The sequence below is a fragment of the Athene cunicularia genome, assembly GCF_003259725.1.
Source record: "Athene cunicularia isolate RWA chromosome 6 unlocalized genomic scaffold, athCun1 chr6_part1, whole genome shotgun sequence".
Taxonomy (NCBI): domain Eukaryota; kingdom Metazoa; phylum Chordata; class Aves; order Strigiformes; family Strigidae; genus Athene; species Athene cunicularia.
Window position 1 is genome coordinate 4,236,058 of NW_020799105.1, and position 16,929 is coordinate 4,252,986.

Here is a 16,929-nt window from a genome sequence, read left to right on the forward strand (position 1 = left end):
CTCCTTCCTGATGGCATCAGGTGCACTTCTGGTGTTCTCAGCTCCTGACCGTGCAGCTTTTGGTTTAGCCCCCGCTGCCCGCTGCAGTCCCGGTTACACAGTCGATGAAACGAGCGGATTTTTTTTCTGACCTAACGCGATGAGAACCGCTAGGGGCGCCAGCATCGGAGGCGGATTGTCGGTGTTAAAAGCTGCTCCCATCGCTAAAGTCTCTCGGATTTGTTTCCAGAGTGCTATAGCTGCTCACTTCTTTTGCTGACTTTCCTCCATCACTGATCGAATCCCAAAGCTGTTTCCCTATAGATTCCCAGGTAGATATAAGTCCCTTTTCTCAGCTATATCTTAAAACCTTCCAGAGTGAACTTTCCATATTTTTTCCCCCACATAGAGACGATACACTGGAGGAGTTTCACCACTGCCTGTTCGTCCTTGGCAAAAGTAGTCTCCATTCCTCCCCGGCCACTGCCTTTCGCAGATCTTTTATCTTCAATCTCTCCCTTTTATCTTTTTCCTTTCACTTTCCCTTTTAAAGTTACTGCGTGCTGATTCTCACCTTCAGACACTGGGGCAGTGCCTGGATATTTTATCCATCTTTCTCCCCCTCAGATTGCACTCTGACAAGTCCCCCTTAGCGAAGACTTTGTGCCAATCTTGAGGGCCCCACCCAGGGACGCCACTTGTGGGAGAGCTGAGCACGCACACAACCAATGTGATCAAGCAATGCCCGTTTATTACAACTAAGAGAGCCCTTTTATAATGTTCTCCTGCACACATGAGTAACATGAAGTACAAGTCTTCAAGATTGGACAGTTAACTTAGCCTGCGCTTTAAACCTTCTTATGATTGGATAAAAAGTGCCACATCAGCTGTGCCAGGCTTCCTGCCTTGTGTAACTTCCTCGTCCGTCCCAACCCCTTCCAGGGGTTGTTTGTTTTGTTGAGTTTCACCCCCCTCATTCAGGGTTATGTCCTTATCATATTCTTGCTCAGGCTGAGGCTCTTATCAGTCTTGTTCTCACGCAGGATTGCTCACATGTCCATTCTCTCACAGAAAGTCCTCTTGAATCCCGGCAAAGGTAGGTCCAGTGGCTTACTGTAGGCTTGCAAGAGCTCCCTGGTGTGTGGCACCGTGAGCTAATAGCTCTGGCAGTGTTTCTGAGCTTTTATGTTCCCAGCATGTAAACTCTGAAATGTCCTGAAGGTCAGCCTGAAGCCATCCAGGATGGGGCTCGTGACATGTGGGGAACAGTCACGAGCTTTGGTGGTTGTGGTTGCATGCTCCTCAGCTGACACCACAAGCAAAGCCACCACGGCAGTGGCTGCTTGCTCCAGGCTGCCCTGTCACATCCCACCTGCATGCCTGAGCACCTCTGATTTTTGCCTCTGCTCCTTTGCATGCAGGAAATAAGGCACATAGGAAGTGCACACAACCGGAGCGCGGTGCCCTTCACTGCTGCCACGGCTTCTGCCCCCAGAGTGATCACTGCTCAGTACAACAGCCCAGCAGGCCTCTACTCCTCAGAGAACATCCAGAACTTCAACAGTGCAGTAGAGTCAAAAACATCACCTGGGGCCCTGGAGTCTACCAAGCTGTAAGTATCTTCCTTGCCTCCCCTTCTTGCCTGGGCCCCCAGGGGGAGGCTCCAGGAGTTCCCTGCAAGGGTATAAATTTGTTAACTAAGAAAAGCTCTCTTTCAGGACAAGGGAAGGAGCAGAGGCACAAGTGTGGATGTGGTTCCCGGGGGCAGGGCTCAGAGGAGAGACAACGTTTCATGAGATGCAGAAATGAAATTAATGCTGTTGTGTTTGTTTGTTTAGCAGAGACCGACGCAGTTTCCACGTGCGTTCAGCATGACATGCCAGCCCGCTGGTCTGAACAGGTGCCTGATAGTTTATTATGAGCACTTTGTAAAGTTAGCGTTTTGTGCTGGCTTTGCAGGCAGTGCTGGGCAGGAGGGGTACCAGCGAGTGCAGGAAGCACATGCATCCCCATTCCTGACTGGCCTGGGATTCATAGACAGGCTCTGACTAGGTTTGGCTTTCCATTTTTTTTTACTGAACCTTGTTCTTCACAGGAGTTTTAAAAAGTAGCTGAAACATTCATACCTGTATGAGTGATTTTATGTATGGCATTGGAAAGGGTCCCAATCTTAAAAGGGCTTATTGATTTTTGTGGTTGCATCTGAGCTTCACCAAAGACCTTATTTTATCTTAGAAGTACAGAGTTCCTCTTTTTTCATTGGAAGCAGTAAGCCAGGAGCTGTCTGAAATCTTTCTGGCCATGTTGATCAAGTTGCTTAACTGCCCTAAGTCTCTGTACAGCAATACCAAACTGCCTGTAAGACTTTGGTCACTTTTACAACAAAAGATGCAAGACCAATGCTTTTGGTGATACTTGACTAAATTCCTGACTTGTGAATGAGGAGACAAAAGTTACTTCAGTCTTTGCTTTTGCAGGTCACAAAGACCTGAGATTGTGGTTTAACACAAGCCTGAAAACTTGCCCCTGACTGAAACTAGTTTCTCTCACTGGCAGCCTCATCTGCAGCATGGGCCCTTCTAGGCAGAGTTATGATGCTGCAGCTGGCAGACAAGGTGACAGATGTTTGTTCCTCATTTGCTTCTGGTAGACCTCAGCAGCCTCATTCAGGGGCTGAGCAAAGGCAGAACAAGGACAAGGGAAATGTGACTTTATGTTAACCTGATAGGACCATTTGACAGTCAGATACCACCTCTGGTCCAGTCTGGAGTCCCCTCCTGGTGAGAACACTCCCTGGAAGACAGGTATATTTGGCTGGAAACTTGTGGGTGATCCCTTTTTCTTGCAGGGGTTGGCAAAAAGGGTGTTTCTTCTAGTGCTGTGGCTCACTGTGCTCCTCCTAGCAGGAAGATGCACTGGCAGCCCTGTTGCCTGTAGCATGGCATCTGTTTCATCTTTCCCTTGCTGAAACACAGCAAGTTGCAAAGGAATGCTGGGGAAACTGTGCGTGAGGCCTTCAATGCTAATACACTTTTGTTTACAGAGTCATCAAAAGCAAATGAATTGCTGCTCTTTTTCAGTAAGAGCCAGGGGCCTCTCCCTGCCATTAAAAACCCATGAGGTCTCCCCAGTTCACAAGCACAGGATGTGTACGTTCTCCCTTCATGCAGCCTTACAGCTCCCTTTAAATTCCTGTCCATCTGTGTTACTATTTGTACATGGCTGACCTTGCTCTGGGTTTACATGGCATCTGCATCTCCATTCTACATGTAGCAGACACACAGCCTATCTGAACCCAAGCAGCCTGCCACTGCACATGGTGACATGGCATGAGGACCTGGTCCATGCTTCAGCCTTAGAGGGTGTGTGATGTAAATGCAGGGCTATGGTACAGACAGAAACACCAGCAAATATCTCTGCTGGATTTGGTGTCACAAAGCAGGCAGGGAGGGCTGAGCACATCTGTTTTGGGATTGGAGGTGAGATTGCCCCTCCGTAGGGTGCCCAGGCTAGCTGTGGGAAGAGCAGCAGTGAAGGCAGCATTCCCTGGCTGGACAATGGGACCATGAGTGTCTGCTCAGATAGCTAGTTCATAGTAAAACCCCCGCTGCCATGTCTACACTGTTTTTACAACCCCTGCATTTGCTCATCAGTAGAGCTAACTGCATTTTAGTTTTTGTGTGGACACACCTGGAGTGCAAGACCAGAGCCACAGCATTAGCCAGAAGCCTTTAATGTAAAAGGTTATGTATTCTTCAGTAGTGTGTCCCTCAGACAGTATTCTGCAACTGCTTGTATCACTTGGAGTATTTGGTTTAGTCCTTCATTAATTTCTTCCTTCTTTCCTTTCTTCCTCTTCTACATTTTTCCCTCAATTCCACAATGTAAAACCCAAATGAACCCACAAACACAACTCAAATTGCCTGGGTGAACACGTGGGCCCATAGCCGCCCATCGCCGATGAGTGCACTGCAGGCTCCCTTTGCCTCCGTCTATAACCCTCTGCAGGCACAGACCTCCGAGCCACCACAGCGGAGGCACAGCACCTCCTCCGTCCCCAGCCAAGTCCGAGTGGGGCCTGAGCAGCTGAAGTGTGTGGCCCAGATCTGTCCCAACAGCCCTGTGGAAGTGGAGGTGCCAGGACTCAAAGTGCTACATGTGCAGTTCAATTCTCCCCTGCAGCTCTATTCACAGAGCAACATCATGGATTCCCTGCAGGGGCAGATCTCTTCCATTAGCCCCGATTTCCCCAGGTAACCTGCCCACTGCCTCTGTGGCTGACTTGGTGCATCCATTCATCCACATCTTGGTGTCCATGAGTGTCTTGTCCCTGTCTGTGGCTCATGGTGTTGGCCAGTCACAGGAAAACAGCATTTACATTTCACCTTTACGACATTAGTGCATGACTCTTCACAGGAGCTTTCTTTGCATTGTGTCTGTGTCCAACACTACAGGAAGCACCAAAACATTATTTCAGCCTGTCATTGTGTCCATTGCCCCCTGTGCACTCACACAGCACAGCCTTGACAGCAGTGGGTGGCTTTCCTGGAGGAGCTACCTGCAGCAGATGGATTTTCTGGGGGCAGGAGACTGCTTTATCCTGAAAGCTGATGTTTCTCCTGCACTGAAACAACTGGAAGGTGCTGCCATGTGTGTCCTTGTGCTTTAGTTTCACTGGCTGCAGGCTGGGCCATGGGTGTGTGCTGGGCATGTTCCATTTCAGGCTGAAGCTGGTTCCCATGGGTCTCCATCTTTGGCTGATAACACTCATGAGTTTGGAGCAGCCTGGGAAGGCACCAGGCACATGGAGGACCCAGTCTATTTTCCCACCCCTGCCTGCTTGTCTGCACATGTTGCTGCTCTTGGGGCTGCCTCTTTGCCTGTAGGAGCAGAGGATGCTCAATGTTCAGGACCTTTGGAGAGCCTCAGCATCACAAAGCCTGGATGCTCTTTGATAATTGCTGCGTGGCAGTTGGGAAACAGCTGTCCTCTGCCTCTAAATAACAGCCTACAGGGTTTTACAGTATGAAGATGGGTGAAGCAGAGAGCACATTTAGCCATCTTGCAGGAGGGTTCCAATAAAGGCTGAATTATTTCAGAAGATGTGAACCTTCAGCAGTTACCCTTTTATGTGACTAAGCAGCTTGCAGCTCTGTGACCTGTGGTCCAGAGAGGTGGTCAGTCCCATGGCCTCCATGGGACAGAGCAAAAGTGTGCAGCCAGATCTCATAGCTGCTCACAGTCCCCTCCTGGGCTTAGCACCATGTGCTTCAAAGCAGAAAAATTGGTGTCCTCACCTGTGGACCCACACAGCCAGGCTTTGCCATGTGGCAGCAGCCAAGAGATAATGGGGGGCTGTGGATTTACTCCTGCCTTGTTACCCTGTCCAGTTACTTGCTGTAAGTCACTGCTCTGGCTTGTAGCCAATACCATGCACACCAGGAGCAGTCACACTCTGCTGGCTGGCTGTCCTGGTCTGGACAGCTGGTAACACTCATGAAGGAGCCCCAATCATCAGCAATTGCTTTATTGCAAGAGTGAGTGCTCCAAGTACTGGGCCTTCCTGTAGCCCAGCTTTGAGATCCGTGTACACTTTACTTTAGCACTTTATGTGCTAGCATAAAATAGTAAAATTAGTAAAGAATAAACTGCTTTTCTGAAGACATTGTGCAAGGCTGTGTCTTCATGGGTTTTATTACCATCTTGCCAGTTTTCAAAGCTCAGTGATCCAATGTTGTACAGTCAGCATTGCAAGTTGCCTATGGTAGAAGCAGTGAGATCCAGTAACAGTTCTGTGAGTCTGAAAATCCAGTAAAGGTTGTTGGAGTTTCCCCCCCAACAAAGATTTTGCATCAGGAGACCCCTGCACATGGAAAAGGACACCAGTTGCCAGTGATTGCTGCAGATAAAGTACCTGTGTAACAGGAGGTGCCATAAGTCAGATGACATATGAAGACTCATTATCCTGCAGGCACAATTCTTGTGCCTGTGGCCTTGCCCATTCAAAAGGTGCGTGTGCTTTTTGGTGGTTTTTCTTTAAGCAGCATAGCCTTCTGCCCTGACAAGTTGAGGTATTTCACTCTGCTGGTACAAATTCTCAGATTTGTGGGGGTTTTGTAATCTTTTGGAAGTCCTGTATATGCAAGTATGTCTGTATGGGAGAGCTGATCTCTATCACACTGCCGCAATGCATGGTTGAAGTCTGATAGCTTTCTTTAGTGCTGTTTAAGATGACTTAGCCTTTGCTTTTTGAATGCATGTTAGTGAAACATCCTTAGTATGTGAAGTGTAATGAAAGGCTTCTTTCCTAGTGTTTTTATGGGTGGATAGAGTGGTGAGAGTATATGAGTTTATGTAAAATGAATGCAATGTGGAGCATGGATTCTATTGGGATAACCTAGGACATTTTCTGTGTAAATCATTATTTTATTTTGGATGAGAGCTTCAGTAAATGAGATTCAGGCTTCAAGGCTTCAGCTGCTTGCAAGTCTAATGTGCTTCCTGGTCCACAGAAAATTACCAAAGATGGAAACATTTAATGGAATTTTTTTCATGGAAATAGCATTTTATAACACGTGCAATGATTTTACCCCTGATGCTTGAAGAGTTTATTGTGTAGAGTAACAGATGACTCAGTTGCACATTGGCATGGAAAGTATGCAGTTGCCTCTTCAAGAAGATGTCCCTCTGCAATTTAGACTGAACTTCAGGATGTTTATGTACTTTTCAGGCAATCACAGGGTGCAGAGACGGTGAAACCTAATAGACCATTTACATTTATAAGGCTGCATTATGTAATTGAGCTGTTAAGAGGTGACTTGTTGGTTGTCTCATTTTTCCAGAGAAGTTTTATTCCAGCCACAGAATACAAGGCAGACAGGAACCTCCCATGTCATTTAGTCCATCCCCTAGCCCAGTATTTGGTCAGTTTATTTATTTAAATCATTCCTAGCAGATATTTGTCCAGACTCTTAAAATCCTTTAGTATGGAGGTTGCTCACCTGTCCACAGCAATCTGCTCTGGTATTTTGGTATCTCTCTGTTGGAAAGCTTTTCCCAAGGGATATTCTGAATATCGTCCTTCAATTTTAAGCCTGTAGTTTTTCCTGTACCCACTCGATGTAGAGAACATCCTAGGTGTTGCCTCCAGCCTTTTTTTCCCCCAAAGACCCTTCTGGTGGCACAGTGACCACCCTTTCAGCCACACTGCACGGTGATAAGCTGCTCCTGAAGCATCTCAAGCTCTAGGCTGAGGGTGCAAGTCCCTCAGGATGTGAGTGGCAGTAGCAGTGCCTCAGGAGGCAGCTTAAAGGAGTGTTTAGTCTTAGCAGGCAGAAATTGCCTCTGCCCTTGACCTGCCCTTTAACCTTAATTAAATGCTGTAAATGGGCTGTGGCTCAGTCTGTACCTATAAAACAGAAATAATAACACTAATTTGAAAACCACATTAAATTATTGCCAATCAGAGGATCTTTTTGTTATTGGCCTTTAGGACCAATTCGTAGTGTACTTGCAAAGATTTCTTTTTAATGGAATAAACTTTACTTAATTTGAGATTCACTGTGGTCTAAGGTAGTTCATGCAAGGAACATGTGTAGATGGCACAGCTACCATGTGGGTTTCCCATCCCAGCACATGAGTCTTTATTTTTCTGTTAACTGAGCAGTGATTTCCTGTGCAGAAAGTTATAGTTTCTGGAGTACACAGTAATTGCAAAGCAGGGAGAACACTTGGGGACTGGTCAGGGGCAGTTGAGGAGAGCCCGTCGACCGTGGTGTACACGGATAGCCCTGCATGCCAGTCCCACCCGGGCTGCAGCTATCTTGTGTGAGCACATCCAGCACCTCCATGTTTTATGGCATCCTGTTGTGCATTTGTTTTGCACGTTCATTCTCCATTCGTATGATGCATTGTGAAAATTTTGCTAGAGGAAGTGGGTTTAGTTTCCAGCTGTTTAACAAGTGTATTCTATGTTTCTTACTCAGTTTAGATCAGCATAACCAGCCTCCAGGTGGCATTGTCATAGACAGAGAATCTGAGGTTTACAAGATGCTCCAGGAGAATCAAGAGTCAAATGAGCCACCCAGACAGTCTGCTTCATTCCTCGTGTTGCAAGAGATTTTGGAGTCAGAAGAGAAAGGTGAGCAGTTAGTGCATACGTAATCTGAGTGTGCTCTTCCTTTTTGACATTTCTTGGGCTGTGTGCAGTGATTAAGAGTAACATTAAAAGATTGTTCAAAGTAGCATGTGTAGGTAATTTCTACACAAATAAATCTACAGACCCTTTCACTAATTTAACTCCTAAATATTCTCTCATTGATTAGTTTCAGTGTCTAGGGGTCAATATCATCGCTTACTCATTGAGTGAGTGCTCAAGAAACAAACCTCTACAACATTTAATTATCAAGAAGGAATTTAAAAGTTGCAAAGACTCTTCTATACCTTCTAAATTTTGCCCCTTTAAGATAATATTCACTGATTAAAGACCATCTTAGATTCAGGACTTTGAAAGGTACCACTGCTCTTCAGTGAGACCTAAAGCTTCTGGTCTCCATCCCTCCGCACAAGAAAAAGGATCCACTTATGCAGCTAAATGTAAAAATATGGAAGCTGGGTTACAGCAAGCAGCTTTTAACCTCTGAAATTTTGCTCAGCTTGGCATTCTTGATCTGACATCTGGACTTATGCAGTTAAGGGCTATAAACTTAAAGATAAAAAAGCCAATTCACTTAGGTGGCAGCCAAATCATAGTCTTTTCTCCCCTTAAATAAAATAAACAAATAAGTAGAGGAAAAGAATTCCAAGAATGACTCTTTTTTTCCTAGGCCAGTTGAGACTTTGTCTTTTGTGTTATTAGCTTGGCAGTGGTATGTTGAATTTCATCCAACAAAAGCCTGGTGCTGAGATATTCACCACGAAGGGAAATGGATCAGCCAAGTGCTGGTAGGTCTGATGGTTCTGTAAGGAAACAGCAAAATGAAGGAAATGAGACAATATGAAGAAAGAAACCAGAATCTTGGGAGTCTTCAATATGCTGTTAAAATACCTACATGAAAGCATCTTTCAAATATTGTTTGCAACTTGCCCTCAGAGTTCAGCTCCTGCATGGAAGGGGCTGGAGTAAGCCAGGACTTCTCATGCAGCTGAGGTGCTCCCCTCTGCTTAGTAGTGCTGAAGAAGATAAGAAGCAAAATCCTCTCTGTTATCTTTCTTTGAAGATTTGCAACATTATTGGGATTCTCTGGCACAAGGTTTGCCGGCCTGATCACAGGCCAGGATAGGCTTTGGCATTACTCCACTGTAAACTGATAATCACCCATGCAGGGACGGGAGATTACTCAGCCCCATAGGAACGTCTGTCCCCAGGAGACAGTGCCCCTGCCTGCCTCGCCACTCAGGTCTCAAATGTCGCTGCTGCTGAGTCAGATCTTTTCTGTAGCACTACATAGCACTTTGGTTGGCTGCTTCTCCCAGCTTGTCTTCAAGCAATGGCTTGTGAGTAGCAGCAGGGAGCTATCTCTCCATTTGTGAGAAGTCCCTCGGGGCATTGCTGACTGTCAGCTGCACTGACTTAACACCAGCTGAGAGCCTGGCCCTGGACACGGGGGCTGTGTGTGGGCATTGGTATGTGGAAGCACCACAGCTGGCCTGTGTTTAGACCTGACCCTGCACTCATAGGTGGAGGGTGTTTCACAGGGTGGAACAAGTTATATTTCCTGTGGGTATCTGATTAAGCTGATTCTTTTAGAGAGATTTTAAAACATGCTGTCAGTGTTGTGGATATGAGAAAAGTGCTGTTTCAGGCAGAGGGAGTGAGCAGAGGTGACCGGGTAGAGCCTGAAAATGTGGTTAGTGCTGCTTCCTTCCCAGCAAGTGTCCCTTGTTGTAACTCTGTTGGAGGCCAGATGCTTCCTGCTGCGTTTGGAGGGTGCATGAACTGCAGCCCCCATTAGGGAACTTGCACCTTTGGACCAGCATCTCTGCACAGAGCTGGGTGCAAACCTGTGATCTGGAGGCTGCCCCAGAGGTAAAGCAACACAGCGTCACCTGCCCCACAGGTGAACAGTGGTGACAGGGAAGTGCGGTGGGCAGTTCTCCTCTTTTTCCTTCAGCTCTTCTGTCAGTGACACTGCCCTGGGGTGTGACATGTCCCTGACCTTGCTGGTCTCCAGGGGGTCCCATTGGAGAGTTTTTCTTCCCTTTACACCAGAAACAACCATTGCAGTGTGCTCTTGGTTTGACACTAGTCAGAAGGGTTTTATCAGTGTCCCTCTCAGTCTGAGGCGTCCACCAACCTTCTCTGTTGCTGGTGAAACATCATGGGAGTTTCTCCAGCCCTCCTTCCCTTGTCGCCTGGTGTTGAATCTCTTGCAAAAGTCATATAGATAAGACTGGTCACATCAATGGTGTCATTTTGTAAGAGGCTCCTTTTTTACTGCAGATGTTTAAAGGCTTGCCTTACAATCTTACATCTAGGATCCACTGCCATTGTAGGCATCCAGTTCAGCAGATACCTCCTGCAAAGGGCCTGCAGGACATCCCTGCCCCAGAGAGGTAGCACTAAGGACATACCTGGATTATGCTACACAGCAGCAGGAGAGTGCAAGGAAGGTTATCCCCAGCATCTCAGGGCCCTGCAAGAACAAGGAATTTGTTAACAAAATCTTCCAGGAATCTTGGGAGAGCCAGCCCCACTGTACACCAGACAGCAGACTGGAAAAGGACTTTGACAGTCCTCCCTAGTCTGCCATGACACCCACCTTCTCTTCCTGAGCCCAAATCTGGCAATCGGCTTGACCCTGCTTCTGTGATCAGGACACAGCAGGCAGCCTCTGGTGCTGCCAAGGCTAGGGCTGGGGCTGAGGCTTCGCTTTGCTTTGTGCATCTGTGCATGCAAAACACATCAGCTGCAGTCAGATGGGCTTTTAAGATGAGAACAGACTCTCCTCTGACTGCCCACAACCTGAGACCCTCAAATTTTCAGGATGAGGTTCAGCTGTGTCCCCTCTCTCCCTCCTCCCTACACACCCTGCCTGCTTTCCATGCATGAATTCCTGCCTCTGAACTGAGCATCTGCTTGGGAGGAATAGTCTAGAGCCACGCATCTCACATGCTCTGAAGCGCTTTCCTTCCACCCCCAGGAGACCCTACCAAACCATCTGGATTTAGAAGCGTTAAAGCCCCCACCACAAAGGTGGCCTCATCGATTGGGAATGCCCAGAAGCTGCCCATGTGCGAGAAGTGTGGATCTGGCATTGTGTAAGTAAGCCTGTCTCTGGGGTTGCAGGCCAAAGCATCCCATTCCTGTGCGAGGGGCTGAGGCACTGCACTTGAAACACTTCACATACCCACATCCAGTGCATCCAGGAGACAGTTTAAGGCACATGTATCTCACCAGCTTTTATAGTGCTAGCTTTGCAGTTCCTTGCAGTGGGGCAGGAATTGGGTTTCCCTCTACAGATCCATATCAATGGAAACCGAAGCAAGTCCCTGTGAGACAAACCTCAAGACAGTTGTCACTGCAGTGTTTTGCTTCCTACCTGAAATCTGTTTACAGCACCCAGAAACGAAATTATCTTTCTGTTCAAGGTCTGTGTATTTAATGCTTTTCATGTCTTGGTGCTTCCAGCCATGGAGTGGTGACATGCCTTGGTGGTCAGAGGCAATGTGGACCAGGAGAGCTGGGTTCTGCTCCCTGCTCTGCTGTAGGACCGTACACCTCTGCTGCGTCTATGCAGACATAATTTTTTTTGTCTTTATATGGGTATGTGACTGCCAGCACAGCAGGAGCATGGATTTGATAGAGCTGCTGTACCATAACTATGCCAGCATAAGGGACCCAACCCATGTCTTTGATTTAAGGTTCAGTTTATCAACCACAAGTTCTTCTCTACAACCCCCTTAGCTTAACAGTTGATTCCACCACTCAAGTGCTGATAGCCCACCTGCATCATCATGGAAGAATTCAGGTTTCTCCCATGCTGCTCACCACAAGCTATCAGATTGTTGCTGAGCCCTACTACACTGTGATTGCATGGTCCTGGCATGCCTGGAGCACCAAGCTCTGGCAGAGTCATTGCAGAGGCAATCCATACCCTATAAAATATGAATCAGAGACAAACCCTACAATTACTCTACCAGCTGGGTAGATCTGGAGAGAAAGCACAAGGCTATGAATAGCACTAAAAACTAATGAATTATGGAAAATATAGATGGCCACTGGAACAAAATTATATTCCTGGCAAATTTTTGTGTTGCTGCCGGTGGTAGTTTATGAGTTGCTGTGTAGTTTTCCTCATCATCTGCTGGGTTAAGCTGTGAAGTTTTCGAGTACGAGCTGGCCCACATTTGGCTGGATCTGTTCACTGCAGCTCCTGAACAGAAGCATCTGAGATCAGAACCAGGATCTAGTTTCTGTGCTTCTCCCACATATACCTGGCATGTCAGTCATTAGCAAAAGGGCAGTGGCTGGTTGTGCAGCCTTCGTTTCCCTTGGCTGGTGGCAGGCAGTCATTTCTGGATTTGTTTTGCAATCCAGTGGGTTTGGACCTGGATTTTGCTCCCTCAGATGGGTCAGGCTGATGCCTGCCATTTGAAAGCTGTTGTACTGTCTTCAGCCATCAGCTAGGGATACCATGACAGTGATTCTTGCCACCACAGGTGATAGGACTGTCCCTGTGAAACTTAGGCAGGCCAGTGCTAGGAAACATTTTTCAGAGGAGGGCTCCCATGCCAGCACCTGTTGGGCTCTAAAAGTGCTGTTAACATCTGCCTGACCAGAGGTAGGGCTTATACTTTACTTGTCAGGAACAGGAGAAAATTGTCCACCCTCAGCACTGGTGTGGGTCTGGGCTGGGTGGGCAGTGGTGGCGGGAGGGGGAGGCAGCAGTGGGTGCCTGGTGCTGAGAGATGCTGGTTCCTTCCCCAGAGGGGTGTTTGTGAAGATCCGGGACAAGCAGCGTCACCCTGAGTGCTATGTGTGCAGTGACTGCGGCACCAACCTCAAGCAGAAAGGACACTTCTTTGTGGAAGACCAAATCTACTGCGAGAAGCATGCACGGGAGCGAGTGATTCCCCCAGAGGGCTACGAGGTGGTCACTGTCTTCCCAAAGTAAACTGCGCTGCTCACAAAGCCAGTGTGGATGGTTTCTCCTCTGCTGCTTTTCTTTGGAAAGCATTGTCCCTGCCCCCCTGCTGAATCTTGTTTGCAATAAGGAATGCTAGGCATGGCTTTGAATTTCCTTGCCATTATTAATCCTCCTCCTGTTCACATGGGATGTCACTAATTGTTCAACATTCTTTTTTGTCTCCTCTTTCACTGTTTGTTTTTTTTAAATACACGGAGTTTGTGGGGTTTTTTTTGCTCCTTTGTGCTGTCAATCACACAGGAAAATCAGAGGCCAAAGTCAGATTACAGTTCTTCTGTGTCCCAGTTATTTGCCTTCTGTTTGCATTCAATAAACAGGGTTAATCCACAAGGCAGATGTGTCTGCTTTCTCCTGGTATCCCTGTGCACTGGACCAGTGTTTCCTGGGCAGCAGCAGAGGTGCTTAGTGCATGGCTGTGTTTACCCTGGAGAACAAGGGGAAGGAATTACAAAGTTGAGCCCAGCTGTTAGCAGCGGCTTGCTGGCACCCAGCAAGGACCAGGTGGGCACAGCCAAACCACAGACCATAGCTGGCACTGGTGACCTTTCCCCAGCTGGGAGCTGCTGCCTCTGCATCCAGCACTGCTTCATGCTGATGGGACCAGGCACTTCAGTGCTGCCCTTTACCAGGTGTCCCTCTGTTCCCCAAGGAAACAAATGGAGCTCTATGAAAAAATGTCCACTTGATGCTTGCTGGAAACCAGGGAGTCCTGGAGCAAATGGGAAGGTTTGAATAGCTGTTGTCCTGGTTCCTGTTTCGTCTGCCCCTGTCCAGTCCATGCTGGCTCCCCCTCAGCCCCGCACTGCAGGCTCAGGGCTGGGTGCAACCTGGTCAGGGTGGGTCTTACCACCACACATCCCCTCCTCCAACCCAGAGCAGACCCCAGGGCCATGGTTGTTTCTGTCTGCAGACATTTGGGTCAGGCCCCTGTGCCAGGCCCTGGGTAGCTCCCAGAGGCCTGGCCCTGCTCCCCAACATGCATGGCTGCTGGAGGGTGCCTTTGGGGTTGGTGTGGGGAGAGGGGTGCCTCCTGCACGTGCATCAGATGGCAGCAGCACCTCCACCCATGTATAGCAACGAGGGGGTCTGCAGTGAAGTTATTTCTCTGCTAACACCTCTGAATGAGATACTGGCTGTTTTTGTGTATAAATAAATGGTTTCTAAGATGTAGTGTCATCTTTGCTTTAAGACAAATTGCCAGAGGTTGAAAACAGAGAAGTTTGTAACTGCATACAGGCCTTCTCTGGCAGGCACCGGGTCACCTCCATGCCTGGGGTTAGTGAGTGTGTCTGCAGCACCAACACACAGGGTCATGTGACAGTCCTATAAAGTCCTGACTTCACCATGAATCACACCACAGCACAGCTGCCTTGGGGGGGAAAAAAAAAAAAAACACACCACCAAAAAAACAAAAAACCAACCAAACAAAAAAAACCCCTACCCAAAATATAACCTGAAACCCGATCCTCATCTGAGGTAAAGCTGACCTGTCACCAAGATTATAAGACTCTTGCAGTCCAGATCAACTGTACAGTTTTTTTTGGCAGGTTGGGGAGGGGGCTAGTTCACTAACCCAGCTAAATTTAGCTCATCCCATCAGGCGCCTTTTATGGGCAGAAGCAAGCGAAGATGGCATAGCTCAAGCAACAAACTCCTCCCTGCCAAAAGCCTGGCTTTGTGCGCAAGCTCATGCCTGCACACACTCCAGATACTAACACAAGCAGCTTTATTTTTCAAGGTGAGAGGGGTTGGTTGTTTTGGGGTTTTTTTGGGGTGGGTTTTTTTTTTTTTTGCCTGCTGGGATGGCATTTCCCCTCACTGCTGATAATGGAGGTTAATGCTCTCCCCTCCACAGCGCATTTCCCAGGGAAAGGCTCTCTATGCTGCAGTGCTGGCAGCGCAGGCAGGCTGGACTGGACCAAAAGCCTGTGCAGCAGTGGAGAACACAGATCTGCAGGATTGAAGGAGTAAACCTGTAGTAACAACAGCTTGCTCTGGCTGCTTCTGTGGGACCATGGCTGCTCCCAGCACTACATGCTTTCTTGGCAGGCTGGGAGGTCCTGGCGGCCTGCCACACAGCTGCAAGGTTTGCTCTGCAGGAGGCAATGCCAGCCCCCGGGGCTCTCTGGCATGGCTTACCCTAACCCCAGCGTGGGGGCTGAGCCCTCCAGCACGTGCAAAGTAGCTAAATGTTTCCATACTGTATGAACATCCACCAGCAAAACGTGACTCGTTCCGGATAACCTCATGAGCTTGCTCTTGCGTCAGGGGTTCAGGACAGAAGAGCCTGAACCATGCCTGGCATTTCCCCTGCCTGCCCCGCCCCAGCCCTGCAGACAGACAAGCCCCGCTTTGTCCGGGACCACATGCTTTATCGCCCAGGCAGGCTCCTGCAGTGAAGGCTGGCAGCACTGCTGGGAAAACACTGATTGCACAGGGCTTGACCAGGAGTCGGGAACTACAAAAGGTTTGTGGAATAGCTCAGGAGGTGTAGGTTTCTAACACAGATACCCGTGTTGAGCCAATTTAGTACTATGGGAACAGGCTCGCTGAGGCAATTCACATTCATTACTTGAGGAGCACTTTGATCACGCTCTGTAAAAAGGAATCTATTCATTTTTCATAATGTAGGACAAAATACTTGGCAACTGCAGTGTTCACACTGTAGTCTGACTTCCCAAATTCCTCTGGAGTTTAACAGTTGGCATCTGGAGCTTGTCACAATAACAAAAATGGTTAAATGGGGTCATGCCTGCAACCCCACTGAGGCGCCTGCTCCAGAAGTTAACATTAATACAAGATAATACAATAAAAACTACATAAATCTAAAGTGTCAGGCAGCTTGTAAGCAAGCTATCATCCTGCCACGGAGGGACTACCTCACATAAATGTGCACAAAGCACAATGTCAATTTTTAACAGAGATTACTTGGGTTTCTGCTCCCCCTGTCACATCTCTCTCCTTGTGCAGCAGATGTGGCTGTGCACTGCTGCTCCCGGTTGCCTTGCGGGAGCCCCCTCCACATAGCACAGAGGGCCAAGCTCTGCCACAGCCTGGAAAAGCTGCAAGCAGCGCATAAACCATGGGCCAGGCAGGCTAGAGAAGAGGGCTTGCGTCAGACAGAGTAGCACATCTCCCTTGGGAGCTGAGAACACAAATCACTTTTAAAAAAACCCAACTAGTTAAAAAGACCTGGCTGCTGGCAGTGACTGGACAGAGCTAGACCTCAGGAGATAAAGCAGATAGGTTGAGGGGTTTCTAACCCTTTTCTAACAGCATAATCAAAACAGACCTCTCACATCCCACACCATTAACTTGACACCCCACCCCCCCACCCCACCCCCAGCAAACCAGCACTGAGCAGCATGGCCAGCTGCTCCAGCTTGCACATTGAATTTTCATTTGCTAATGGCAACCCTATGAGCTCTGATCACTGTCAAGGTGGGGTCTTGGCAGCTCAAACATCTTTTTTTGCTAGGCAGGTAATTAAAACACACAAATGATAGTATGTCCAGAGTAGATTCAAGTACTGGTGAAACACTATTAAAGAGATTCTAACATGGAAGTTTACCACACATTTTCTTGTCATCACCTGAAAAAATCACCAGCAGTCTTGCCCCAGTCCTCCTTGGCTAATATGAGCTGCTTCTCAGATTAAAAAAAAAAAAATTAAAAAATCAAAACCCAAACCACCTGCAACTCAACAGACAGTTTCAATACACAAGCAAGCTGAGACCCCATGTTTCTGTCCATGCATTTGGTCTCAACTCAAACATGCACAGGCACCCCCACCAAGAGGAAA

General features: G+C 47.9%; 1 protein-coding gene across 2 annotated transcripts in view; it reads left to right on the forward strand.

Annotated features, from left to right (window-relative positions):
* Window positions 1-13,457, forward strand: part of PDLIM1 (PDZ and LIM domain 1) — a 40,078-nt gene extending 26,621 nt beyond the window's left edge. Inside the window, exons 1-5 of one of the 2 annotated variants that reach the window (XM_026851461.1) lie at window positions 1,629-1,879; window positions 3,927-4,232; window positions 7,965-8,119; window positions 11,121-11,238; window positions 12,908-13,457. In XM_026851461.1, coding sequence (XP_026707262.1) covers window positions 1,851-1,879; window positions 3,927-4,232; window positions 7,965-8,119; window positions 11,121-11,238; window positions 12,908-13,094 — 795 coding nt within the window. In that variant the 5' untranslated portion in view covers window positions 1,629-1,850 and the 3' untranslated portion in view covers window positions 13,095-13,457. Of the gene's footprint in view, window positions 1-1,400; window positions 1,592-1,628; window positions 1,880-3,926; window positions 4,233-7,964; window positions 8,120-11,120; window positions 11,239-12,907 lie in introns of those variants that run through there. The other variant, XM_026851460.1, reaches the window with a different exon arrangement.
* The last annotated feature ends 3,472 nt before the right edge of the window (window positions 13,458-16,929 follow it).